The following is a 25,173-nucleotide window of genomic DNA, read 5'->3' as shown; positions in this document are numbered from 1 at the left end:
AGAAAGTACGGCGGTGAGTCCTCACCGCTGTGGCACGCTTTGCCGCCGGCGGTCTGTTTTCAGGTGCCCCACCAGGTTGGTGACACCAAGCAGTTTCGGTGGCACTGAGCTGTTTTGGTGGCACGGGAGGATCCCGGGGGGAGCGGCTGGTGGCACTGGCGGTCCGGAAGGGCGAGCCGTTGCTGAGCTCACCGGGAAGGTGTCCCGCGGGCGCGGCGGTGACGCACGGCCCTGGCGCAGGGTGCCGGAGGGTGGGGGCTCAGCGCGGCGCTGGCACTGGTCCTGTTGGGGTGCTTCCTGCTCTGGGAGCGCAGCCCCCGGCTGCTGGGGCGCATCGCCCAGCCTGGGCTAAGGGGGCAGGGAACCCTCAAATGTTAGGACCTCCATGGGTGGGAAGACTCAGTGGGCTGTGCCAGGATTCAACCAGGCCATATCCTGCCTTGTCTGATCCGTAGCCAGGGATTTTTGGGGTTTGGGGGTGCTGGCACCCCCTGCCTGGAGGGGTTGGCCACCAGGTCAACCCCAGGGGCTCTTCACTGTGAGGGGGTTTGAGCCCCCCTTGGCTCCAAACTCTGCCTAGACCTTGGGGGTGTCCACAGCTCCTAACCACGCTGCTTTCCCCTCCCCAGACCAACCTTGTGCCCCACCAGTGCTGGGGGATGCCGGCATGCCGGTGCCCGCCTGCCTGCAGCACCCTACCCTGAGCCCGGTGCTGGAGCCCGGCCGCGCCATGGAGGAGCCGGCCGGCAGCGGGGCCGAGCCATGGGCCGAGGGGCTGCACAACAGCAACAACAACGCTTCCCCAGGGGGGTGGCTGGGCGCCCGCAGCGGGCATCCCCTGGCACCTTTCGGCAGTGCCGGGGCTGAGCCCAGCTACCTGGGGCGAGTGGTGCTGGAGATCGTGGAGTCGGAGCGCACCTACGTCCGTGACCTGCGCAGCATCGTGGAGGTGAGCACCAGGGTGGGGGAGACCCCTGGGACGACCCCTGGGACGGGGCTTTGGTTGCACCAGTGCCACCGACGATGACGACTGCGGGTGTCTGGCAGGGTTACCTGGGCAAGATCATCGACTCGGAGGAGCCGGTGCTGCGGCCGGAGCAGGTCAGCGCGCTTTTCGGCAACATCGAGGATATCTATGAGCTCAGCAGGTGGGTGCTCCCTGTGCCACCGGTGGGGTACAGCCAGTGCCACCCCATCCCGCGGCTGGGGGTGGGCTGCTGTGACCCCGTCCCCTCTGTCCCCCCCCCAGCACCCTGCTGCAAAACCTGGAGAGCTGCGGCAGTGACCCTGTGGCCGTGGCCGTCTGCTTCGTCACCCGGGTAAGAGGGGGCACCAGGGGGGACACTGAGGGGGGATGCGGGGCTGTACTGGGCTCTTATCACGCTCCCCTCTGCCCGCAGAGCCAGGAGTTTGCCATCTACACCCAGTACTGCAACAACTACCCCAGGTGAGTGGCAGGGGGGCGCGGGCGGGCAGCGAGGTGGGCAGGGGGCTGAGCCCGCTCCCTGCCCGCAGCTCAGTGGCGGCGCTGGCCGAGTGCATGAGGAGCAAGCCGCAGGCTCGGTTCCTCCGCGAGTGCCAGGAGCAGCTGCGGCACGCTCTGCCCCTCGGTGCCTACCTGCTCAAGCCCGTCCAGAGGATCCTCAAGTACCACTTGCTGCTCCAGGTGAGCCGGCGCCCGGCGCGGTGTGGGCATGTGGCGTGGCATGGCGTGGACACCCGGCGGGGTACTGGCGCCCGGCACAGTCTGGGTGCCTGGCATGGCATGGGGATGTGGCAGAGCATGAGTTCTTGGCACAGTTCAGGCAGCTGATGCGGCACAGGCACCTGGTGCTGCCTGGGCACCCGGCATGGCGTGTTTTCTGGCACGCTCTGGGTACCCAGCACAGTGTGGCCGCCCAGCGTGGCACAGCCTCGGCACCCGGCTTGGTGTGAGCTCATGGCACGGCACAGGCTCTTGGCACGCTTTGGGGCATGGCGTGGTGCAGGCACCCAGCGCGGCACATCTCCCTGGCACAGCCTGGTTCCCTGGCATGGCATGGGTACCCGGCACGGCACATTTCCCTGGCACAGTGCGCACACCCAGCGTAGCGCAGGCGCTTGGCAGAGCCCGGTCACCCAGCACCGGCCACTGCGGCCCCATTGGCGCTGCCCCAGCACCGTGTCCTTTGCCGGCAGGAGATCGCCAAACACTTTGAGCACAAGTCAGGGGACGACTATGAGGTGGTCCTGGAGGCCATCGACACCATGACCTGCGTCGCCTGGTACATCAACGACATGAAGCGCAAGCACGAGCACGCCATCCGCCAGCAGGTGGGTGCCGGCAGCACGGTGGGTGGCACCGGGCGGGCACCACCATGGCGGTGGGTGGCCTGATGTGCCCGTCCCCGGGGACCCACGCAGGAGATCCAGTCTCTGCTGCTGGGCTGGAAGGGGCCGGACCTGACCAGCTATGGGGAGCTGGTGCTGGAGGGCACCTTCCGGGTGCAGCGGGTGCGCCACGAGCGCGCCGTCTTCCTCTTTGACAAGACCCTCCTCATCACCAAGCGTCGTGGCGACCACTACATCTACAAGAGCCACATCCCGGTGGGTGCTGGGGGGCCCGGTGGGGTGCTGGGGGAACAGGGAGGTGCTGGGGATGGGGGGGACCAGGAGTGTGCTGGAGATTGGGGGGGCTCAGGAGGGGTGCCTGGCGGGCTGACGGCCTCTCCCCGCAGTGCTCCTCGCTGATGCTGATTGAGAGCACGCGGGACTCCCTCTGCTTCAGCCTGGCTCACTACAAGCACAGCAAACAGCAGCACAGCCTGCAGGTAGGAGGGCTCGGAGTTCAGGGCACCCTAGGGAGCCCCCTGCCTGGCCCCACCGCCCTCCCTGTCCCCCCCAGGCCAAAAGCGTGGAGGAGAAGCGTGTGTGGACCCACCATATTAAGCGGCTGATCCTGGAGAACCACCATGCCATCATACCCCAGAAGGTGAGGACAGAGCAGGATGGGCACCATGGTGGCACTGGGGTCCCCCCCACATGGTAAGGGGGGGCAGCTGCACCCCAGCTTCACCCGCTGTCTCTCTCTCTTCTCTCTGCCCCAGGCTAAGGAAGCCATCCTGGAGATGGACTTGTTCCGTGAGTGCCGCCAGCGCCCTGTGGCCCCCTCCCTGCCCTTGCTTGCCCCTCAGTGACACCCCCTGTGCCTGCAGATCCCCCGCGCCTGCCCCGCTGCAGCCCCGAGCGCCTGAAGAAGAGCTGGTCCTGCCAGCCCCTGGATGACATGGCTGCCGAGCTGCTCCAGGGCCGCCGGCAGTCTGGTGAGAGCCGCACATCCCTGGCATCCCCACCACAGCCGCCGCCGTCCCTTCCCTGGGGTGAAGCCGCCACCGGATCGCGCTGATGCCTACGGGGACGGTGGGTGCTGGGTGCTGGCACTGATGGGTCTTCCTGTCCCCGCAGAGCCCTTCCAGCACCAGGACCACGTGGAGACGCTGCCAGAACAGCAGCACAGGCACATGGGGCGCAGGCAGTCAGGTGCGGACACCGGCGCGGACCAGGGACCCCAGCTGGAGTGGGGTGCTGGGGTTTGGGTGTCAGGCTGGGGGTCACGGGACGATATGACCGTCACCCGATTTGGATGCCCGGCTTCTCCCCGCAGAGCCTGCCAAGCAGATCCTGCGGCAGCTGGGTGAACAAGGTGAGCTGGCGGGGCTGCTGGCACCAGCGGGGTGGGCAGAGGGGGACCAGGGGCTGGGGGGACACCTATTGGGTGCTGCCCCCCCTAACCTCCACGTTTTTCTCTCCTGGCTGGCAGGGCTCCAGGTAAGGCCGGGGAGCAGGGTGGGTTGCGGTGCCCAGTGTCCCCCAGCCCTGGCACGCTACTTGCCAGGGGGGCACGGGGTGCTGAGCCCAGTGCTTGCCCCTGAGTAGCACGTTGGCAGTGATGGGGCTCTCCTGGAGGTGGGGGAGCCCCCGAGCACCCCAGCGCCTGGGTGGCAGCTGAGGACGTGGTGGAGGAAGAAGAGGAGGAGGAGGCTTTGGGCAAGGACTTCCAGGAGGAGCTGCCTGGGGCTGGGGACATGCCAGTGGAACCCCAGGAGGAGCAGGTACCCGCTTCTGCCCCCTAAACCCCAGGGAAGGCCCCCACTGTGCCCTGCTACCCAGGGCACCCCGTATCACTCCTGGAGCACCCCATGCTGCTCCCAGGGCCCCCTGTATCCCCGCCAGGGCCACCGACGTTGCTCCCGGGGCTGCTGTGGGATCCTCAGCCATGGCTTGGCCAGGACTTGCCTTCAGCAGCAGTCCTGCTCAGAGCAGCTGGGAGATCCCCCCCCAGCCCATGAACCCCATGACACCCAACGTTTGCTCTCATCCAGACTGAGGGGCACCCACCGGTGCCAGAGGGACCCAAGCGGCCAAGCAGCTGGGGGCCGGGGAGCTGTGAGAAGGTCAGTGCGGCTCTGCAGCCCTTGCCTGGGGGTTCCAGGGGACCCAGCACCCACCCACCCACCCTCCGCAGGCTGGCAGCGCTGTGGAGCACCCCAAGGGGCCAGGGGCACCCGAAACCCCATCCTTGGTGGGGACCCCAGCACCAGTGCTGCCTGGCGGGGAGGGGGAACCAGACCGCGCTGCGGAGGATTTGCAGGGGCTGAGCAGTGAGGAGGAGGAGGAAGAAGAAGAAGAAGAAGGAGCTGCCAGTAGTATCCTGCCACCATCAGTGCTGGACCAGGCCAGCGTCATCGCCGAGCGCTTTGGTGGCGGCAGCAGCTTCTCCCGCCGCAGCAGCCTGGCGCTGGAGGGGCCGGCGGGGCGGCTGGCCAGCCGCAGCGACAGCGTCCTCAGCCTGGACGGTGGCCCCCCGCTCGAGGCCGTGGAGCCCGGGGGGTCCCGCAGCACCATCCCCTCGCCCGAGCCCCTCACCGGAACCCGCCGGGAGTCGCTGCTCTCCAGCCGGGACCGCCTGCTTCTCGACAAGATCAAGAGCTATTACGGCCACGCTGAGAACCGGGATGCCAGCTTCAGCGTCTGCCGCCGTGAGAGCCTCTCCTTCATCCCTAAGGGGCTGGTGCGAAGCTCCGTCTCCCGTCTCAACGGCCTTCCCCGGCCCCCGGCGAGCCCCGAGCCCCCCGCCCAGCCAGCACCAGGGGAGCCCGAGGCGCCACCAGAGGAGCCGTGCCGGGAGAACGGGCTGCAGCCCCCCGAGCCACTGCTCATCTTGGAGGAGGACGACCTGGGTGCCGTGGGCGAGGGGCCGCCGGCCGGGCCACCACCGCGGCTGCTGCTGACCCCCCCCCAGCACCCCGGCACCAAGGTGTACCAGCTGGCACGGCAGTACAGCCTCCGCATCAAAAGCCACCGTGCCAGAGCCCGATGTGCCCCGGCGCAGCGAGAGGAGGGGGACCCATGCACCGGCACCCCCCCCAGTGGCTGTGCCACAGGGCAGGGGACCAGCGGTGTTGCCCTCCCCGGGCACCCCCCGCAGCCCCCCAAGCCCTGGCAGTGCTGAACCCTTCGCCTGGCCCGACGTGCGGGAGCTTCGTGCCCGTTTCGGCGCCCCGCGCCCCCCGCCAGTGAGCCGCAGCCGCTCGGCGCCCGAGGGGCCGTGCCGGGGTGGCCGGCCGGTTGAGAAGGAGCGGGGCGGTGGCCGGAGCCGGAGTGCTGAGGCAGGCGGGGGGTCCAGCACCCCTCGGCCGGCACCGGCGCGGCATGGCAGCGATGGGGCTCTGTGGGTGGCTGCAGAGGCGTCCCTGGGCCCTGGGCAGCAGGTGCTGGTGCTGGAGCGGCTGCCGGCCCCTGCCGAGCCCCACACCTACGTGCAGATCCGTTCGCCCACCACCCGGGAGAAGATCTGCTTGAAGGCGGTAGTGGAACGTTGCAAAGCCTACCAGGCCTCCGAGGAGTACCGGCGACGCTGCCCCGAGCCCCCCGATACCCCTGAGCCCCCCCGCCCCGGCCTCGTCAGGGACCTGCGGCAGAAATTTCAGACCCTCGACGCTGCCAGCTAGGTGGGCGATGGGGAGAAGGGGCAGCCCGCAGCCCGCTGGGGGAAGGAGCACCCCATGGACCCCCAACCTGTCTGGAAGAAGGGGCACCCTATGGACCTCTAACTGACCCAGGAGAAGGAGCCCCCTACGGACCTCCAATCTACCTAGAAGAAAGGGTACCCTGTGGACTCCCAGCTCGCCTGGCAGAAGGGGCATTTTGGGGACCCTCCGCCACAATCTGCCCAGGAGAAGGGGCACCCTATGGAAGAAGGGGCAGCCCCATGAACCTCCAACCTGCCCGGAAGCAGAGGCACCCTATGGCCCCCCCAGCGCCCAGCACTGAGCCTGGCTCGCTTTCACATCTTTATTAGAAAAAAAAAAAAAAAAAACCAAAACCAAAAAAAACACCAAACTGAACCAAAAGTTCCTCTCTGGTTGCCCGTGCTCTGCCCTGGGGCAGCTCAGCCCGGCCGTGGGGTGCATGGGGGCGTCCCCCTGCCCCAGCAGCGAAGGCAGGGGAACGGGGTGGTGGGTGTAGGAGAGGGGCGGTGGTGAGCGGTGTCCCCCTCCCATGCCCACGCACCCACGGGCCGACGCTCTTTGGTTGATGCCCACAGGGGCTGAGGCTGCCCCCTCTGCACCCACGCACTACAGGGGGGTTGTTATGGCTTTGGGGGGGGTGGGGGGGCACCCACGACAGCCTCCTGTGTGGGTGCTGGGGGGGGGGGGGGGGTGGGGACGGACATGCACGTGTGTGGGGCACGCACACCCGTGGCCGTGCGCGCGGAGGGGTGGGTGCACCTGCATGCAGGGACACACGTGTGCACACGTGTGCATGCAGGGACACGTGTGTGCACGGGGCTGCTGCAGACCCCTGTGCGTGGCGGGGGGCACCCCTAGGTGCACATGTCTGGAGGGGCACGTACACACCTACACACACAGGCGTGCACACGGGGGATGTACGTATACATCTGTGTTCACCTCCACATAGGTGTGTGCATACCCTTAAGCATGGAAATGTATGTATATATATAAATACAAATATATATATATACACGTGCACACAGGCACGTGTTCAATGCACACGGGGTGTGCACGCTTGTATATGTGCCTCTATATGTATACATAGATGTGAGCCCACGCGTGCACTCGCGGGGGTGAGGGTTGCGCCTCTGCATGCCCATACGGGGGCTGCGAGGCTCCTGCACACGCATGAAGCCTGGCAGCTGCCCCTATACACCTGGCTATACCTATAGGTACGTGCACACGCAGGTCCCTACGCACACATGGCCGCGAGCACTGCTGGCGTGATGGGTCCCTGGGGCTCAGGGTGTCTCCCCCTCCCCCGGAGGGGGTTATTTCTTTTTTGGGAAGAAGCTGAATCGTTTCTCCTTGTCCTTGCGGGGCAGGAGGGGCTCAGCGGGGGCCAGGGGCAGGGGCAGACTCTGCACCTTCCCCCGGCCGCTCTGACACTCGGTTATTGCTGTGCTCAGCCCCTGCAGCCAGGCCTGCAGCTCCTCCTGCGGGCGCGGGCATGGGCTCAGGGGGGCCCCCCATTACCTTTCCGTCCATCCCATGTCCCTCTGGGTGATGCCAGCTGCCCCACATCTTCCCCAGCCACCCATATGCCCCAGGCATTGCCCGACCCCCCCCATCCTCCTGGCACCCCAGTCCCCCCATGGCCCCGCAGGCAGTGCCAGCCACCCTGTGTGCTGCTGGGCACTACAGGTCACCCTATGTCCCCATGGTACCTCTGGCCACCCCCATTTCCCCTGGGCATTACCAGCCACCCCTGTGTTCCCCTGTGCACTGCTGGTCCCCCTGTATCCCCCGGGCGTCTCTAGCCACCCTGTGTTGCCCTGGGCACTGTTAATCCCCCCAGTGTCCCCTGGGAACTATCAGCCACCCTCTGTCCCCCTGGGTACCACTGGCCATCCTGCGTCCCCCAGGGCCATGTCCCTTGGGCACTGGTGGTCCCCTCTGTCCCCATGACATCTCCAGCCCCGCCACATCCCACCACGATGCCCCTCACCTCATCCTTGCCATGGAAGAGCCACTCGCTGCCGTTGCTGAGCCTGGGGACAGAGCACAAGTGCCAGTGAGGCACGTGTCACCCCGTGCCATGCCGCACCGTGCCGTGCCACACCGCTGTCTTACCTGAGCTTGAAGACATGCTTCTTCTTCTTGTAGCCAGCGGCCACCTCGCAAAGGGCATCCTGCAGCCCCAGGGGCTCCTCGCCGTGGCAGGGCAGCCCCAGCGCCCGGCTCTTGGCATCCTTGAAGAAGGCGAGCTGGCCACCCCGCAGCACGCAGTACCGCGTGCTCCACGACCTGCCACCACACCGTCCCGTCAGCCCAGCGTGCACCCGCGCCGCCCGGCCGCCGCCGCCGCCGCGCCTACCGGTTGGATGCCCGTTTGGTGGCTGCCTCCAGGTCGTGCTTGCGGCCGAGGTAGCCCTCCAGCTGGACGCTGCAGGTGCGGGCTGGCAGCGTGGCCGGCTCCTCCGGCTCCTCCCGCAGCGGCCGTGGGCTCGGCGATGCCGGTTCCTCATCGCCTGTCGTCCGCGCCAGCTGCCGCAAAGCAACGGCCCTGTTACACTGCGGTGTCACCGCCCACCACCAAAAGCCACATCCTGAGGTCCCTTCCCCTCCCACAGTGGCACCCCGTAATGTGTCCCTGTCCCCAACGGGGGCTCACGGACCCCAAGCCTGTGGCTCAGCAGCGGGAGCGTCACACCCAGCTCGTAGTGCCAGTGACCCTACACCAGCTCCAGTACGCGGGAGCGGGTGGGCTGCTGGGAGGACCCCAGTGAGCAACTGGGACAGGGTCCAGCCCTGGGACCTGCACCCTGGGCTCTGTATGGTGCTGGGGCCCCCCAAAATTGGGGTGATAGGGTTGAGCCAAGCTGGGCAAGGAGCCACCCTGGCATTGTCCCCTGCCCAGAGGATTGGGGACCGTGGGGGATGCCGGCGGGCAGACAGAATCCAGTCGGGGGCTGCGGTCGGTGCTGGGATGCCTGTCTAGGGGCAGCAGGTTGGTGTTGCAGGAAGCGCGTGGCCAGGGTGGATGCAGAGCCAGGGCATGGTGATCCCAGGGTGCCCATCCCATCCTCCTGTGCCTAGGGGGGGACCCCAGCCCCACACGCTCATGGCTGCCAGCTCCCCAGGGAGTACGTGGAGGTCCTGCGGTGTGTCCTGCTGAGATGGGTGGGAGGATGGACATTGTCCCTGGCAGCCGGGAAGTGACCATGTCCCTGAGCAGGCCAGGCAGAGAAAGATTGTGTCCCCAGGCAGGCAGGCAGTAGTCTTGTCCCCAAGCAGGTGAAAGTGGCCGTGTCCCCAAGCAGGCAGAGGGGGGACCCTGTCCCCAAAAAGCCACAAGATGGCTGTGTCCTCAAGCAGGCAGAAATGATCTTGGCCCTGGGTAGGTACTCAGGGATCCTGTCCCCAGGCAGGCGAAAGTGATCTTGTCCCCAAGGAGCCAGAAGATGCCCATGTCCCCAGGCAGGCAGAAGAGGCAGAAGGGGTTCCTTGCCCCAAGCAGGCAGAGCAACCAGAAAGCAATCCTGTCCCCAAGCAGGCAGAGCAGGCAGGAGAAGAGAGGTCAGCAGGGAGCACAAGGTGCTGGCACACAGGGTGACAATGCCCCGAGGGGTGACGATGCTGCACAGGGTGCTGATGCCTTGTAGGGTGACAATGCCCCACAGGGTGACAATGTCTTTGGCAGGGTGCTGATGCTCCATACAGTGATGTTTCTTAGGGTGACGATGCCTCACCAGGTGACAGCCCCATGGGGTGATGATGCCCAAGGGATGACAATGCCGCAAGGGCCACGTGCTGTGGGGCTGACGTGAGCACGGCCAGCCAGGAGCGCCGCTGCTGTGTGTCCGTGGGTAGGCTCTGCCAAATGTCCCCTCTGTGCCGGGGCAGAGCCGGCCCTGCTCCCAGGGCTGGGTGCTTGGAAAGCCAGGTGCCACATGGCCGGGACCATGCGGTATTCCCATGGGTTTCTCCAGGGACACACGCTGCCTCGCCAACAGCATGGTGTAAGGATAGGGACCACGATCTGCCCACCCCAGGGCAGACGCTGCAGCTCTGGCTGCTGCCCTGAGCCCAGAGACAGCCATGCACCCGTGGGTGCCAGCCTCCACCAGCTGGCCCGAGCCTCATCACCGCGAGCACGGATGCCTCCAGCCACCCCAGGACCTGGGGCGAAGGGAAAGGTGCAGCACCCGCCTGCCCACCCAGCCTTTTTGGGGTCACTTAGCATTTATTCAACTCAATGCAATGAACAAGGCAAGGGCGGGGGGTGGGGGGAGCCGTCGGCGCGCCATGGTCACAGTCATGGTCACAGGGTCTACGAGGAGCTTGTGGGACATGCGAGGAGACTTTTTGTGCTGCTGGGGAAAGAGAAAGCTAAAGTCGAGAACTGACCGGCTCTGGTCCGTCGGTGGTGGGTGGAAAGGAATCCTGCATGCTCACGCCCTTCCTCTTCTCCTCCTCCTCTTCCTCAGACCTGCAGCAGGGAGGCAGCCCACTCAGTGTCCCCAGCTGAGCACAGCAGCCCCAAAATCCCCATCCCAGGCAGCTTGCTGGGGAAATGCAGCTGCAGGGACCTGGGATTGGCTGCTGCTCCCCCGTACCCCCCAGGGGATGAAAGCCCCAGCACAGCGGGGCTCAACCTTCATCTCTGCTCTTCACCTGCATCGATTTACTGCTCCAAAAGGGCAAATTGCTAAAAAAACCCTTAATGGTTTGAGAAGAGGGATGCTGGAAATGATGCCCAGGAGCCAAGCCAGGTGACACAGGCTGCTCCTGCAGCCACCTGGAGACGGCACCGGGACCTCTTACCCGGCCTCCAGCTCCCCGTCCAGATCCAGTTGGTAGTCAGGAGCCTCGGTGCGCGTTGCCCCGTCCCGCGCCAGCCCCTCGCTCAGTGTCCGCCCGCCCAGGAGCTCCAGCTGCCGGGAAAGGGGATGAAGTCGTTAGGGGCTGGTGGGGATGTGAGGTGGGGAAACTAAGGCAGGGCAGAGGCGAGCCAGAACCAGCCATGCCCCATCCCGAGCCTTCCTCACCGTCGTCAGCTTCCTCAGGGCGGCAATGCGCTCCTCCCAGGTGGCCGAGGACTTCTCAAAAGCCTCGTGCCGCTTGAGCAACTTCTCCACTGCGTCCACTGTCTGCCCATAATCACTGCTGGCCAGGTAGGGTTCCTGTGCCATGAGCCACGACTCGGCCACCGAGGCGTCCCGGGAGAACTGGCACACCTCCAGCACTGCGGGCAGGGATGGGCAGCGCTCAGCTCCCAGCCACTACCACCCCCCGGCCGAGCCGCGGTCCCCTCCGGCGCCACCGGTGCACTCACGCAGCCGCAGCCTGTCCCAGCGCTGCTCCCACATCTCCATCATGGCCCTCCTGTTCTCTACCAGCTCCACCAGCTTTGCCTTGATCTGCGAGGGGACACTGTCACAAGGTGACCCCGGGGGCACCATCCCCACTGCACCCCGGCCCCGACCGCTCTCACCTCCGGCGAGTCCTGGTGCTTGCGCTGCAGCAGCTTCTTGCCCAGCTCAATGCAGGTGGTGAAGCTCTTGCTCCGGGCGTCTACCTCAGCCCTAATGCCTTGGTGGTACTTCATGAGCAGCTCCACTGAGGAGACGTCCCTGGAGACAGAGAGGTACCGGTGTCGGTGGTGGCATTGGTCCTGGGTCCCGGCAAACAGTGCCAGGTGCCGGCCAGGTGCAGCCATACCTGGGTTTCTCCTGCGTCTCAATCTGCCGGACGGTGCTCTCCATCCATGAGAGCAGGTCCCGTGCCATGCCAAAGAAGCGATGCTTATCGGCTGTGTCCACCAGCCGGGCCCGGCGGCCGCTGCACGCCTCCAGCAGCGCCCGCAGGGCTCGCGCCACCTCCTGCTCCTGCTCCTGGATGCCGGCCGCCTTCTCCCCGGCGTAGGCGGTCTGCAGGCGCGTCGCCGTCTCCCGAAACTGCTGCACCTACTCAGCGGAGCCAGAGACCATGGAGAATGCTCAGTGTGAGCGGTGGCAGCGCCAAGCATCCCTGCCGGCTCCAGGTTGCAGCCTCACCTGTGTCTCCAGCAGCTGGAGGTCACGCTCGAAGGCGCTGTGCATGCGGTGGAAAGCCTCCACCGTGCCAGCATCCTCACCCAGGTCCTGGGGTAGCTCCTGGCGCCGGGCGGCAATGAGGGCCAGCAGCTCAGTGCCATCATAGAAGTATTTGTGAAGATCATGGGAGGCGGCGAGGAGCTGCATGCGGGTGTCAATCAGCTCCAGGAGGTCAGCCCAGCTCTCATTCAGCCCGTCCTTCCACTCGGCCATGGTGGCTGCCTCTGCATGCCCCGCATCAATAAGGTCTTCAATGGCCAGGTTCACCCGGTCTACACGTTCCTGCCCCACGCTGCCCGTCTCCCGCGCAAACTCCCGAAACTTCTCTCGCAGGAGCTGCACAGGGGAGAGAAGAGTTGAGTTTGTCCCCCCAAAACTGCACACCAGCACCACTGTACCCACCCCAGCACCAGCACCCTCACCGTGGCGTGGTCCAGGTCCTGCCCCATCTCCTGGGAGGAGGCAACCACGTCGCGCTCGGCGATCCACTGCTCCAGGTCCTCCACCTCCCGCTTCAGCTGGAAGAGGTGGGACATGTTCTCCAGGCGCCGGCGGCGCTCCTCAGCCACCTCCTTCAGCCCCGCGTAGTGCTTGTCCACCTGGCCCTGCAGCCGGATGATCTGCTCCCTGCGCGGCCCCGGCACACAGACACCCCAGTTCTCACCCGGGAAAAGATACCCCCAACCCATCCGTGTTGCCAAATGGGGTTTTTCTGGGGGGAGGGACCCATTCTACGCTCCCTTCATCCCTCTGCCACCTCCTCCCTGATGGAGCCGAGGCAATGCTGCCCAGCTGGAGTGAGGTGCTGGGGCAGCCAATGCCACCAGAGCTCCAGCCGAACCACCCACCCAACCCCAGTGCTTAGGGCTGCCCCGAGGGACAGGGGACACGCGGTGGTGGCACCTACCCCTCAGGGTGGCCGGCAGAGAGCAGCTGCTGAGCCCTCCCTGCCAACTCCTTGATGGTTTGGCCGTAGTCCTCGATGGATCGCTGCTGCCGGACGTGTCTCTTCAGCATCACCAAGCCGCTCTCCTCGTCCTGTGGCACGGCAGTGCCCATCAGCACCTGGCACGGCTATGGGACGGGGACCGGGGTGCAGCCCCAGCACCCACCCTGCGGGCATGTCCTGCCTCTCTCCGGTGCAGTGGGGAGCAAGGGCAAGCCCAGTGGGGTTAGGCATGGCATGGCATGGCACAGATAGCATGGCGTGGGGTAGTGTGTAATGGCAGGTAATGGCATGGCATGGGATGGATCGCAATGGCCAAGGATGGTGTGGCACAGGATGACCTGTTATGGCACAACATGCCGTGGGATGACCTCTAAAGGCATGGCATAGGGTGTTGTGTAATGGCATGACATGTAATGACATGACATGGCATGGGATGGGTGCCATGTAATGGCCCAGCATGGCACAGGGTGGCGTGTAGTGGTGTGATGCAGCATGGTACAGAATGAAGTTTAACGGCACAGCATGGCATGGCCTGGGTTGACATAGGATGTCCCAGCATGGCAGCAGAGCACGGCACAGACCCCCCGCCCAGGACACGGGGACACCACACATAGCCACTCTTACCTTTGGCTTCTCCTCAGCTCCCATGAAGAGCTCCTGCTCGCTGATCCAGGCCTCGGCTTCGCTGGCATCCAGGTAGTACTGCTGAGCCTCGCTGGCCTCCCGCAGGCGCCGGTGCCGGGCGGCCGCCTCCGCCTGCAGCATCTCCCACAGCCCCCGCAGCTCCCGCACCCGTGCCTCCAGCTCCGGGCTCAGCTCATCGCCGCTCGCCGCCGCCGCCTCGCCCCGGCTCAGCACCTCGGCCAGGCGGGGGGCATGGCCCGCCAGCTCCTTCTGCAGCGTCTGCCGGTGGGGCGAGCAGTCATGGCAGGGCTCACCCATGGGATGGGTGGCCCCAAGGGACCGGCTGGGTGCTGCCGCTGTGCCCAGGCTCACCTCATTCCTCTTGGCGAGGCGCTGCACGCTCGGGAGGTCGGTGCCATGCTCCGTCGACCTTGCCAGGGGCAGCCGCTCCTGCACCCAAAGCTGCAGGCGAGAGAACCTGCTGAGCGCCACGCAGCACCCACGGGGGCCCCTGGCACACCAGACCCCGCCATGGCAAGGATGCTCACCTTCTCATCCTCCAGATCCCGTCCAAGCTGGTACATGGCCTTAGCAGTCTCCAGCTCCTTCCTCCTCTTCTCCAGTGGCTCCAGCAGGTCAAGGAATCGCCGCTGGAGCCTCTGCTCATGCCCATCGGCATCCGGCACATCCCCAGCAGGGGGGGGACCCTGCTGCCCTAGCTCCTCCAGCTCCTTCATCCGTGCTCGCACTTGCTCTTCCAGCCTCTGGTGGGAAAGAGCCGTGTGAGCTGGGGGGACAGAGCTGGGCCAGGGACCGGCCAGCCCTGTTTGGGGACATGACCCAGCACCTCAGCCCCCCCCACCCCAAATGGAGGACTACCCAAAGGATAGGGTGAGGTGCTAACATCCTTCTGCCCCACCAGACGCTCAGCTGGTGGCACCACCACCCACCATCAGCCTCTTCAGCAGCAGGTTGGTGGCAGTGAGGTCCTTGGCCTGCTCGGTGGCACGCAGCTCCTCCTTCGCCTGCCCCAGCCAGCTCTCCAGCTCCCCATAGCTCTGGGCGTACAGCGTTGAGCGATTTGCCTCAAAAAGCTGCCGGCCCTTCTCCTCAGCGGCGGCACGCAGCCCGTCCCACCGCCTCCGCAGCTCGTCCAGCTGCCACGCCACCACCTTGCCGTACTGCAGCTTGCGGCTCACCAGCTCCTTCCCCTCCTGCCAGCAACACCAAAGAGGTTGGTGGCTGCCACAGTGCAGCTCCACACCAGCACGGGGACTTCCCACCTGGCCAGGGGGCTGCGGGGCTTCCAGGCACTGGTGCCGGCACCTACCATCTCGATCTTCTCCAGCCAGCCCTGGTTGGCTGCCAGCTCAGCCATGAATGCCTGGTGCTTCTGCCACTTGCCGTGGAGACCACGGGCTTCACCATAGGAGGCATCCTGTACTGTCAGCATCTTCTCCTCCACCCAGGCGTCGAGCTGTAGGCGAGGGTCATCAGGACTCAGCTGGCACAGACCCCCCACTGCCACCAGCCCCATGCCACGTCCCTACCTCCCGGCAGTTCTGCAGGAAGGTCTGCAGCTCATGGTTGTCCTGCAGCAAAGTCGCTGCCTCCTCCGCCTTCGCAGTGACGGCCTCGTGCCTGGCAGGGCAACCAGAGATGGGCAGCGTCAGCCCTGCTGCCCACACGCTGCCCACCTGCCTGCTGCCAGCCCCTCACCGGACTCACCGCTCCTGGAGGGCCTGGCACTTCTCGGCAACCTTCTCAGAGAAGATGTTTCCCTCGGCCACCAGCTTGGTGCCGCTGGCCACCGCCTCGGGGACCTTCTCCGCACTGCTTTCCATGCCAGCGCAGAACTCCTGGAAGCGGCGCAGGTTGGTGGCCGAGCCCTCCAGCGTGGTGGGCAGCTCCAGGTGGGCTAGTGTGTACTCCTGGGGGGGGCACAGCAGGGTGTCAGCACCTTTTCCACTGCACTCATGAGACGGGAACACCCCCAGGACCCATCTTGGGCACCCACCTGATTGGTGAGGAGGATCTCCGCTTGCTTGGCATCACGGAGGAACTCCTGGAAGCCACGGCACTGGACAAGGAAGCCGTGCCGGGCCTCTGCCATCCTACCCAGGGCGGCCCATCCAGCCTCCACGCCACGCAGGCGCTGCCGCAGCCCCTCGTACTGGGGGTCCGCCTGTTCCCCCACCACCCGCTCTCCCGACTCCACCAACGCGGTGAAGGCGGCCGCATGCCCTTCCGCATCCCGCCGGGCGACCTCGTGCCGCTGCAGCAGGTCCTCCGCCTCAGCCAGAGAAGCCGGCACCTCATCAGCAGCCGCCACGGCTTTCTGAGCACCAAAAAGCCACGCCTGGAAGTCATCCAGGTCCTGCAGGAAGCGCCGGAGCTGCCCGGCTTCCCCCAGAGAGGCTGCCTGCTCCTGCAAAGCCTTCTGCAGCTCCTCCCAGGCAGCTGTCACAGCCGACAGCCGCTCGGCCACCTCCTGGGCCACCTCGGGCCGTTCCTCGGCCAGGCGGTCAGCCTGGGAGCGCAGGGTGGCCAAGCGGCCCTCGGCGACCGCCAGCTCCCGCTCGATGCCGTAGAGCTTGCGTTGAGTAGCCAAGACGCCAGCCAGGTCCCGGCCCAGCTCGGCAGTGGCCTCGACCGCCCGGGCTTTGCTCAGCAGCCATTGCCGAGTCTCCTCGCACTCCAGACGGTAGTTGAGGAGGCGCAGTGCCGAGCCCACGGCTCGGTGACGCTTGGACACCAGCTCCCTGAATCGGTCCCACCTGCGGGGCGGAGGCGGGTGATAATGGGGGATGCGGCCGGTGGGGACTGGCCCAGCTGCCCCGGTGGCACCCACTCGCCCCAGCATTGCCCACCACCATACCTCTCGTTGAGCTTCTCCTGGCACTGCCGGACCTGGGGGCTGCGGGGGTGCCCGCTTGCGAGCAGCCCGTCGGCTGCCTGGTTGACTGCGGCGATCTGGGAAGCCACGGCAGCTGTCTCCTGCTCCAGCCCATCCAGCCTGCGGGGATGGCCGGGCTGAGAACGTGCCACACCTCGGGACATGTCACAGCAGCACCACCACTGCCAGAACCCTTACCTGTGCTGTGCTACATCCAGATCCTCCAGCACCTGAGGGACCTCCAGCTGCCCCAGCCAGGTCTCCTTGGACCCCATCCAGAGGTGGCAGGCATCGCTCTCCCCAAAAACAGTGTAGAGGTCAAGAGCATCCTGCAGCTGGCGGCCCCGCCTCTCAGCCAGGGCGGCCACATCGGCGTGCAGCTCCCGCAGGGCCACCAGCCGGCTCTGCGCCTCGGGGCCAGCCCGCAGCTCCGGGGAGAAGCCCTCGGCTTGCTGGGCAAGCCCATCCAGCTGCTCCTGGGCGGCCGCTATCTCCTCCAGCAGCTCCTGGTGCTGCCGCAGCAAGGCGCGGGTGCGGTATTCGTCCTGGCCCAGCTCCTCGGCGGCTGCCCGCCGGCGGGCATCCCGAAGCCCCTCCGCCAGCTCCTCCACCTCTGCCTGGAACTGGAAGAAGCCCTCAGATGCGCTCAAGCCACGCTGGCGGAAAGCCGCCAGCTCCTCCAGCTGCGCCCACAGCGCCCGCACCGCTGCCCCCCGTTCCCGCAGCCGGCCGGCCGCCCAGCCCGCCGCCACCAGCCCCTCTCCCGCCGCCAGCGCCCGCTCCAGCCGGCCACCCCGGCTCCGCAGCTCGGCCTCAAAGGCGGCGTGCCGGCGCTGGAGCAGCAGCACACCCGGCAGGTCCTTCCCGAAGTCCAGGGAGGAGTAGAGCTGCTCCTGCTCCTTGATCCAGCTCTCTGCCTCATCCAGCTCCCAGAGGCAGGTCCAGAGGGACCGGGACTGCTCCAGCAAGGCTCTCCTCTGGGACGCCAGCACTTGCAGCTCCTGCTGGCGCAGCTCCAGGTGGCTCACGCGGTCCCGGATGACCTTGGGGTCGCAGGGACGGTAGCCTGCCCAGGGAGTGGGGTGGGTGCCCGTCAGCAGGGCGTCCCAGCTTCCCCAAGCTGCACCGCAGCCCCAGGGCATCCCAGTGCACCTACCCTCGGCGTCAGCAAAGCGGAGGGCAGCAGCACTGATGGCCCGTGTCTTCTCCGCCTGCAGAGCCATGTCACGCTCCAGCAGCTGGTGAGTCTGCAGCAGCTCCTCTGCCTCCAGAAGGTGCTTCCCCGATTCAGGTGATCCCAGCCGCACCTGCGGGAGAGTCCCAGCTGTCAGCCACCACTGGTTGCAGCAGAGAGCACCCACTGCCACCCAAAAGCTACCACCAGCACCGCAGCTTCTCATCTGCCTCCTCATGGGGGTCCCACCAACACCCTGCCCAGTGGGACCAAGGCCCCCCACCCACGGCGTCACCCAATTCCTGCAGCTTACTTTGACTTCATCCATCCAGTCAATGCTGTGGAGCATCTCTTGAAAGAGATACTGCAGGACAAGGTTCATCTCCAGGCGCTGGCGCCGGGCAGCCAGCAGCTCCAGGAGCTGCTCCCAGAGCCGCAGGATATTGTCCTTGCGCCCATTGATACGCTGGATATCGTGGTAGCCTTCCACCTCCAGCTCCTTCGCCACCGCCTCGATGGCCTGCACCCGCTCCTTGTAGGCGGCCGTGTCCGTCTCAATGGCCTCATGCTTCTTCTTGGCCGCTTCCACTGCCGGCAGGTCCTGGCCAAAGTTGTCCTGCCCCGGCACAAAGCCCGTGGTGAGGCTCCGGCAGGGTGCCCCGGTCCCCAGGGTGGGTGTCCCCAGTCTCACCTGAGCCACCAGGCGCTGGTTCTCACTCAGCCAGGCCTCCCGCATGGCCGCTTTGCGGTCGAAGCGCCGTGCCAGCTGCTCCAGCTTCTCCTGCCGGATGAGCTCGGTGCGCAGCGCCAGCTCCCGCTCATGCTCCGCTTTCTCCAGCTGCTCCCAAGCCTGGGGGAAGGCGACACCAGATGGAGGTGGCACCCATGATCCCCTACCCACCCATGTCTTGTTCTGCTGGTGAACCTCAACGTGCCCTATGGGTTGAGGAGGGTGGCTGAAGGAACCCAACCTGCCCTGGGATGGATCTGACCTGCCCCAGGATGGACTCAATGTGCCCTGAGATGGATTTGAACTGCCTCAGGAGATGGACCCAACCTGCCCTAGGACCCATTCTGGGATTGATTTGTACTGCCCCCAGGAGATAGGCCTGACTTGCTCTAGAACAGACCCAATTTTCCCTGATATAGACCTGAATTGCCCTGGGAGATGGACCCAACCTGTCCTAGGACCTGAACTACCTTGGGCTGGACCCAACTTCCCCCAGGAGATGGACCCAACCTGCCCTGGGACAGCGTGGGGAGCAAAGTCCCCAGGACACCGGGCGAAGATCTGCCCCCAGGCCGCAGGGTGCTGCAGGAGCAGCCGCGTGTCGCCGTGGCATGGCAGGGCACATGGCCAGGCTGCTGAGATGGGCCCCGTACCCGGTTGATGTCGGAGACCAGACGCCCCTCGTGTGGGGTGTAGACACGCTGGTTGTTGGCTCGCATCCGCGACTGGATGGTGAAGAGCAGCACCTCCAGGTTGCCCTTCTCCTGAAACCTGCCCCAGAGAGAGCTCAGCCCGGGGCACCCATGGGTGCTCACCACCACTGCGCGGGCACGGGGGGCTCGGGGGTGCTTACTTGGGGGGCTTCTCCACAGTGCGGTAGGTGCTGAAGGCTTGCAGCTGGTGTTGCACCCCAGCCAAGGAGTTGGCGAAGCTGCGGCTGTTGAGGGAGGCGATAGTCTGCTCGATCCAGGTGAGCAGGGTGGAGGCCAGCCCCCCATAGCCCTCGATCATCCGCTCTGTCTCCTTGGCGTGCTCAATGACCTGCAGCGGGGCCGGTGGTGGGCACTGGGTACCAGCACCCCGGCAGCACCCCCTGCCCCAACGCCAGCCCCTACCTTGCCCAGACGCCTGCCCTCCACCTCCAGCAGCCTCATCTTGGAGAAGTAGTGGTAGAAGGCCACCACGTAGGTGATGATGGACTTCTCATCAGGGTTCTCTGTGAACACATCTGCCCGGCGGGAGAGGTGTCAGTCCTGACCCAGCCTCTGCATTACCCCGGCATCACCACGGTTCCATGGACCACCTCGTGAGGTCCCTCCCTTGCTCCCACCCAGACCCACTTCCACAGGGTGGAAACCTCTCCGTCCCTCCCCGGGGCCTGGGCGTGTCCCAGGGTGTAACATGGAAACTGAGGCAGGAAGGTCAGCAGCGGCAGCCTCACCTTCGGGGTCGAGGAGCGGGGTGATGCCCAGGTGCCGCTCCGCCACACTGAACGCGTGCTCCAGGTTGTGCCGGGCGTTGGATTTGGTCAGGTTTTGGAAGTCAAATAGCTCAGGCCTGGGGACAGACGGCATGGGATGGTGGTGGCACAGCCATGGGACATCCCCCGGTGGCACCACCACCCCGGCACGTCCCGGCGCCTGCTGCAGTTCTGCCTACCTGTGCCTGTGGATGAGGGCGTTGAAAGCCAGCCCGTCCTTCCAGCTTGAGGTGAAGTTGGTGACGTTCACATGGGAATACCTGCGATGGGGACAGAGAGTCACCGTCAGCCTCTGGGCACCCCCAGACCCTGGCGCTGCAGCGTGTGTGTCCCAACACCTACCCCGCCGTTTTCATCTGGCACCAGAGCAGCAGCGCATCCCTGGCGGAGCGCGTCTCCTCACCCTCCTGCGTCTGCATGATGATGTCCTGGATCTGGGGGCAGAAGGACAACCCAGGTTGAGGAGGATGTCCGCGGAGGAGGGCTCCCACTCGGGAACGAGCCATTGGGTGCTGAGCTTAGGGGTGTCCCCCATCCACCCAGTCCCACCTGGAAGCGGAGGATGATGGTCCAGATGAGGCCAAGGACGAGGCGGTGGTTGCCGTCCACGATGTCGTGGGACCCCATGTTTTCCAGGTGCACCCGCTGCTCCTTCAGGAACTGCAGCGCCTTGTCCACGTTCTCCAGGCAGTGGATCCGCATCCGGCCCTTGGTGGGCTTTGGCTGGGGCATGACAGTGCTCAACACCCTCCCCTCCATGCCAGGCACCCCCACCCCTGCCCGGGGTCACTGCTGCTGCCACCCCAACCCTGGTGGAGCCTCGGTTAACACCAAGATCAACAGCCTTGGTGGAGCACCAGAGGTCTTGGGGCATGGCATGGGTCCCCAGCTGGATGGGAGTCCTACCAGAAGCTCTCCTGACAGCACCTCCAGAAGCTTGATGAGCACCCGCCCGTCCCGAAGGTCCATGTAGAGGTCCGAGATGCGGCAGGTGACGCGAGCCAAGTGTGAATTCACCCACTTGGTGAAGGTTTTCTTCTGCACGGCCTCCCGCTCATCTGCAATGAGAGCGGGCACAGTAGCACCGACGGTGGGAACAACCCGCGAGGACTGAGGGGACCCAGACTTGTTCCTGACCTGCCAGGGCTTTGATGCGGGAGCGCTCGAAGAGCCGTGCCGAGCTGTTGTCGTTGTCCAGCTCATCGTCGGACGCGTCCCAGCGGACGTTGATGCGGCTGTAATGCTGCTGCAGCTCCAGCTGCTCGTAGTCATTCGCCGAGGTCATAGTCCCGGCGTCCCCCGGCCGGGTGGCCGTCGGCTACCGGCAACAGGCCCCTGGGGGAGAGCGGGGGCCACCGGCATCGGCATTACCGCGGCAGCTTGCCGTCCCTGCCGCGCGTGGGGATTTGCGGCTCAGAGCTGCTGATTAAGCTGCTCAGAGGGATTTAGCCTCTCCCTCACCCAGGTGTTGAGGGGCACCTGGGTGCTGCACACTCGGGGGCTCACCCTGCCGGTGTGGACCCCCATGCCGAGCCGTGCCAAGGGCACACGTGCCACTGGTGCTTCCCCACCCAGGGCCTGCCAGCCCACCCAGCATCCCTGGCTGGCTGGGCCGGGTCCCCAGGGGTGTCCCTCCAAACATGGGTGCCCCCAGGGGCAGTGGGTGCTGCTCACACCATGCCTGGAGGGGCTCCGCCAGCACCTGTGGCAGAAAGTGGGTGACAGCTGCTGGCAGGGGGGCCACCCACCCCCGGGGATATTTGAGACACAGATAGGACATGACCAGTATCTAAAAATGCCTGTGAGCAGCTGTCGGGGGCTGGGCTGGGCGGGAGGAGGCTGCTGGGGCCCCTGAGGGGTGTGGGAAGCAGGGCTGGGGCTGCTCACGGTGAGCCCCCCAGCCAGAAGCCCCACCAGCACCCCAGAGCCACCAGGAGCCCCCGGCTGCGGGCGCATGGTGCAGGTGGAGGAAAGCCCGGGCACCCCCAAACCCCTTGACAGCCGTGACAGCCCACGGCCGCTGCACCCCCCAGGCAGTGAGCAGGCAGGAGAGCTTTATCAGGGCCCACAGGACTGGGCTGAGCCCCATCTCTGCACCCTAATCGCAGCAGCGCAGGCAGGGCCTTGGCTGGGGTGCCGGCTTGCGTGCAAGAGCATGCCAGAGCGTGCAAGGACGTAAAGGAGTGTGCAAAAGCATACGCATGTGAGTAAGGACATGTAGAAGCGTGCCAGAGCATGTAAAAGCATACACATGCAAGCAAGGACATGCAGGAGCGTGCACGTGCAAGGGAGGACATGTGAATGCATGCAAGAAGGCACATGAGAGTGTGCAGGGCCATGCAAGCGCATGCAGGAGCAGGCGGAAGCGCGCAAGAGCGGGGCTCACAGCCCTCCGTGCCGTGGGCCTGTGTCACTGCCAGCCAGCAGAGCTGGCACTGGGCTTGCCCTCCAGTCCTGCAGCAGAAAACCCCCTGGGGAAGTCCAAATTTGGGGATTTCCACCCCAGTGCTGGAGGAGCTGCAGCCAGTCTGCCTGGGCGCTGCAAATGGGCTGGGTGTGCTGAGTTGCGTCGGGTCTCTGCAGCACACCGCAGTCCAGTGCTGCCATCCCGGCACAGACATCTGTCCCGGCTGGGCCTCCCCCACACCACCACAACAGCAGGGCCATGCTGCGACCGTCTGAGGAGGAGGAGGACACTGCGCTGAAGGGAACCACAGTGGAGCCCAAGTGAGCTGCCAGTGTGCATTTCGAGCGCGGGCGCTTGCCAACACTTTAAATCTCCCTCTGCTGCACCCGCGCCTTCCAAACAGCCCCGTCTGGCAGAGCCACGCTGCCGCCAGCACCCGCTGCCCTGGGGACTGTCATTCTGCCTGCTCAGCAGGAGGAAAGCCGGGAGTGCCGGGGTGCCGGCCCCGCCACGAGCATCCTGCGGCTGGGGCCAAGGCAGCATCGCCTTCCCCGGCCGGCAGCTCAGCGCCGTGAATCAGCACTTCCCAGCAAGGGGCTGGCACCGTGCTGCCGCTGAGGTGCCCCCCACCGAGCCCGGGTGACGTCCCTCCTGCACCCCAAGGGCAGCTGGGGCAGCAGTTTGGCGCCTGCCACCCGTGGCACCCTCAAGCCCCTTCCCCGGCTCGGCGCTCGCCACCACAACATGCGGCTGAAACATCAGCTGCCAGCACATGAGAGCTCAGCAGGGTCCCCTGAAACGCCCCGAAATAGCTGTCCCATCACCTCCGCCCACAGCCTGGCAGGTCCCTGGGGCACCCGCTGCCCAGCATCACCCCAGCTGCTTTGCTTCACCAATTTATGCTTTTGTTTTGCACCTCCACCAAGCCGGCAGCCAGCCACACTCCCTGTGTGGCCGCCCCCACTGGGAAGGGGCAGGAGCTGGGGGGCAACACCACAGCCCCCCAACAGTTGCCTGCCTCCCAGGCGCACGGCCAGGACCGGGAGCAGATGGCCCTGCTCGGCACGGCCACGCAGCACAGCATGGGGTTGTTGGGCATGGCATGGCACAGCTCCTCTGGCCAGTGATGCCCTGCTCCGCCCGTGGCTCCCCGGCCACGCGCTCACCCGGCGGGTGAGGGTTTGGGTTTCCCCAGGGCCGGAGTTGGTGCGGATGCCAGCCGTGCCAGGACTGTCCCGTGTCACCTAACCCGCCAGCGCATCGAGCGGCGACATGCACACGTGCTGACACTCCACAGACATTTTTGGCTATAAATAGGCCTCCCCTGCGCATGGCGCGGGCCAAACCCCGCTCCCTTCTTAGGAGCTACACCCCTGCACCTCCTCACCTACCCCAAAATCACAAGCGAGGGCCCAAAAAACACCCAACAGCTGCAAAATACTGCTCGGGGAGCCGTGCTGGCACCCACCAGGGTTGCAGCACCCCCTCAAATGCTCCTCATCGACTTAACCCAGGAAAGCAAAGGGCACTGCGATCCCCTGACTCCCAGAGCTGGAGATTTGCAAAGGCAAAAGCTGCCCTGAAAGGGGAGCTGGGAAATCAGCCTTGGGTGGCCCCCTGCTTATCAGGGTGCAGGCAGGAGCTCCCCCGTCCCAACACCTGTCTGCAAGCATCCTCTTGCCGCCGCGCCAGGACGAGGGGTGCCAAGGGCACAGTGGCCAGAAAACTCTTCCCAGTAACTCCAGCTTCTCCAGTTGCTAAAAACTGGTGGTTGAAGCGGGCTGGGCAATGTGCCCCACCAAGACCTACCCCACGTTGCCTCCGGAGCCAGCGTGCCCACCACGTCCCACCGGCACATGCCTGGCAGTGCCAGGAGTGCTGGGGACTGGTGTGGGGACCCCGCTCGGGGTTGGCACCCCCGAGGAAAGTGTCCCCAGGGTGTCCCCAGAAAGTCACTACCGCTCGCCCGCCCCGTCCTTCCCAGCAGCCGCGTGTCCCCCGTGGGGAGAGCAGCCCCGGGGCACACAGGGTGACATCGGGACCTCCCCGCCGCAGGGAAAAACGGGGTGCTGAGCCCCCCGGCAGGGTTCCCCGCACCCCCGCCAAACTTTGCTCCGTGCCCGCAGTCCCCCGGGACCCTTCCCAGTGCTGCACGGGGCCAGCACACCCCCCCCCCCACCCCGGTACCCCAAACCCGGTGGCCCTGGGCATCCCGGGGCCCCCCCACTCCTCCCCGGGGAGCGGCGCCTCCCGGTGCCCCCCGGAGGCGGCGCATCCCGGTGCCCGTCGGCGGTGGCCGGGGCGGCCGCGGCTCTCACCTGCACGGGGCGGCGGGCGGACGAGCGGCGGCGGGCCCGGGGCCGGAGCCGGGACCGGAGCGGGGCTCGGGGAGCGGAGCCGCCCTACGCCGCGATATAAATAACATTATCTGGACGCGCAGGGACATTCCTGCCCGGGGCCAGCGGCGCTGCCCGGCCCAGATAGCCCCGCTCCCCCCGGGAGGGCCGGGCGGAGGCGGGCGGGGACGGGCCGCCCGCCCCGCAATGCAGCACAGCGGCCCCCCCCGGCCGCCGCCGCCACCGGCACCGGCACCTGCCGGGCGCGGAGCGGCGCAGCGCCCCGCTGCCACGGGTGGGGGTGGGGGGGTGCCCCCGGCCGGTCCCGCTGCCCCCCCCCCCTCCCGCGGCGGACCCCCGCCCCCAGCTAGCCCATGGCATCCTCCGGCTAGCCCGGGATGCGCCTCAGCTCGGCCCTGGGGGTCCCCCAACTAGCCCTGTCTATCCCCCACTAACTCAGGTATCCTCCAGCTCTTCCCGAATACC

The 25,173-nt window shown here is 66.2% G+C and overlaps 2 protein-coding genes across 7 annotated transcripts; one reads left to right on the top strand and one right to left on the bottom strand.

Annotated features, from left to right (window-relative positions):
* Window positions 1–6,326, top strand: PLEKHG3 (pleckstrin homology and RhoGEF domain containing G3). Its single transcript, XM_075095225.1, is given in 19 exon segments — window positions 1–75; window positions 630–949; window positions 1,048–1,148; window positions 1,250–1,319; window positions 1,401–1,447; window positions 1,516–1,666; window positions 2,179–2,313; window positions 2,404–2,586; window positions 2,718–2,810; window positions 2,885–2,971; window positions 3,087–3,120; window positions 3,195–3,302; window positions 3,445–3,519; window positions 3,644–3,682; window positions 3,800–3,955; window positions 3,958–4,091; window positions 4,362–4,433; window positions 4,505–5,455; window positions 5,457–6,326. Coding segments are annotated over 18 exon segments (3,252 nt in total). The 5' UTR covers window positions 1–75; window positions 630–667; the 3' UTR covers window positions 5,991–6,326.
* On the bottom strand, window positions 6,320–24,867 carry SPTB (spectrin beta, erythrocytic). Of its 6 annotated transcripts, none has more exons than XM_075095053.1 (36): window positions 24,670–24,867; window positions 21,082–21,279; window positions 20,851–21,002; window positions 20,494–20,667; window positions 20,287–20,378; window positions 20,124–20,204; window positions 19,906–20,021; window positions 19,580–19,692; window positions 19,318–19,505; window positions 19,118–19,235; window positions 18,426–18,584; window positions 18,048–18,350; window positions 17,717–17,867; window positions 16,759–17,626; window positions 16,543–16,680; window positions 15,682–16,441; window positions 15,393–15,595; window positions 15,215–15,305; window positions 14,995–15,141; window positions 14,615–14,878; window positions 14,213–14,428; window positions 14,037–14,126; window positions 13,665–13,943; window positions 12,999–13,165; window positions 12,514–12,718; window positions 12,053–12,427; window positions 11,718–11,962; window positions 11,491–11,629; window positions 11,332–11,416; window positions 11,045–11,241; window positions 10,821–10,930; window positions 10,404–10,485; window positions 8,371–8,540; window positions 8,127–8,300; window positions 8,002–8,044; window positions 6,320–7,489 (listed from the first exon to the last, which is right to left on the bottom strand). In XM_075095053.1, exons 2-36 carry the CDS (start codon window positions 21,227–21,229, stop codon window positions 7,325–7,327), a joined length of 7,008 nt encoding a protein of 2,335 aa, XP_074951154.1. In that variant the 5' UTR covers window positions 21,230–21,279; window positions 24,670–24,867; the 3' UTR covers window positions 6,320–7,324. The 6 variants fall into 6 exon arrangements, with proteins under 6 accessions (XP_074951154.1, XP_074951155.1, XP_074951156.1 ...); XM_075095054.1 differs by having other exon boundaries at window positions 12,999–13,129; window positions 24,670–24,864; XM_075095055.1 differs by lacking the exons at window positions 6,320–7,489; window positions 8,002–8,044; window positions 8,127–8,300; window positions 8,371–8,540; window positions 10,404–10,485 and adding an exon at window positions 10,161–10,369 and having other exon boundaries at window positions 24,670–24,860.
* Between the last annotated feature and the right edge of the window lie 306 nt (window positions 24,868–25,173).

Source organism: Phalacrocorax aristotelis, chromosome 5, assembly GCF_949628215.1.
Source record: "Phalacrocorax aristotelis chromosome 5, bGulAri2.1, whole genome shotgun sequence".
In the NCBI taxonomy this organism is placed as follows: Eukaryota; Metazoa; Chordata; class Aves; order Suliformes; family Phalacrocoracidae; genus Phalacrocorax; species Phalacrocorax aristotelis.
Note: the sequence above shows the minus strand (reverse complement) of the source record. Positions and strands in the feature narration are given on the sequence as shown.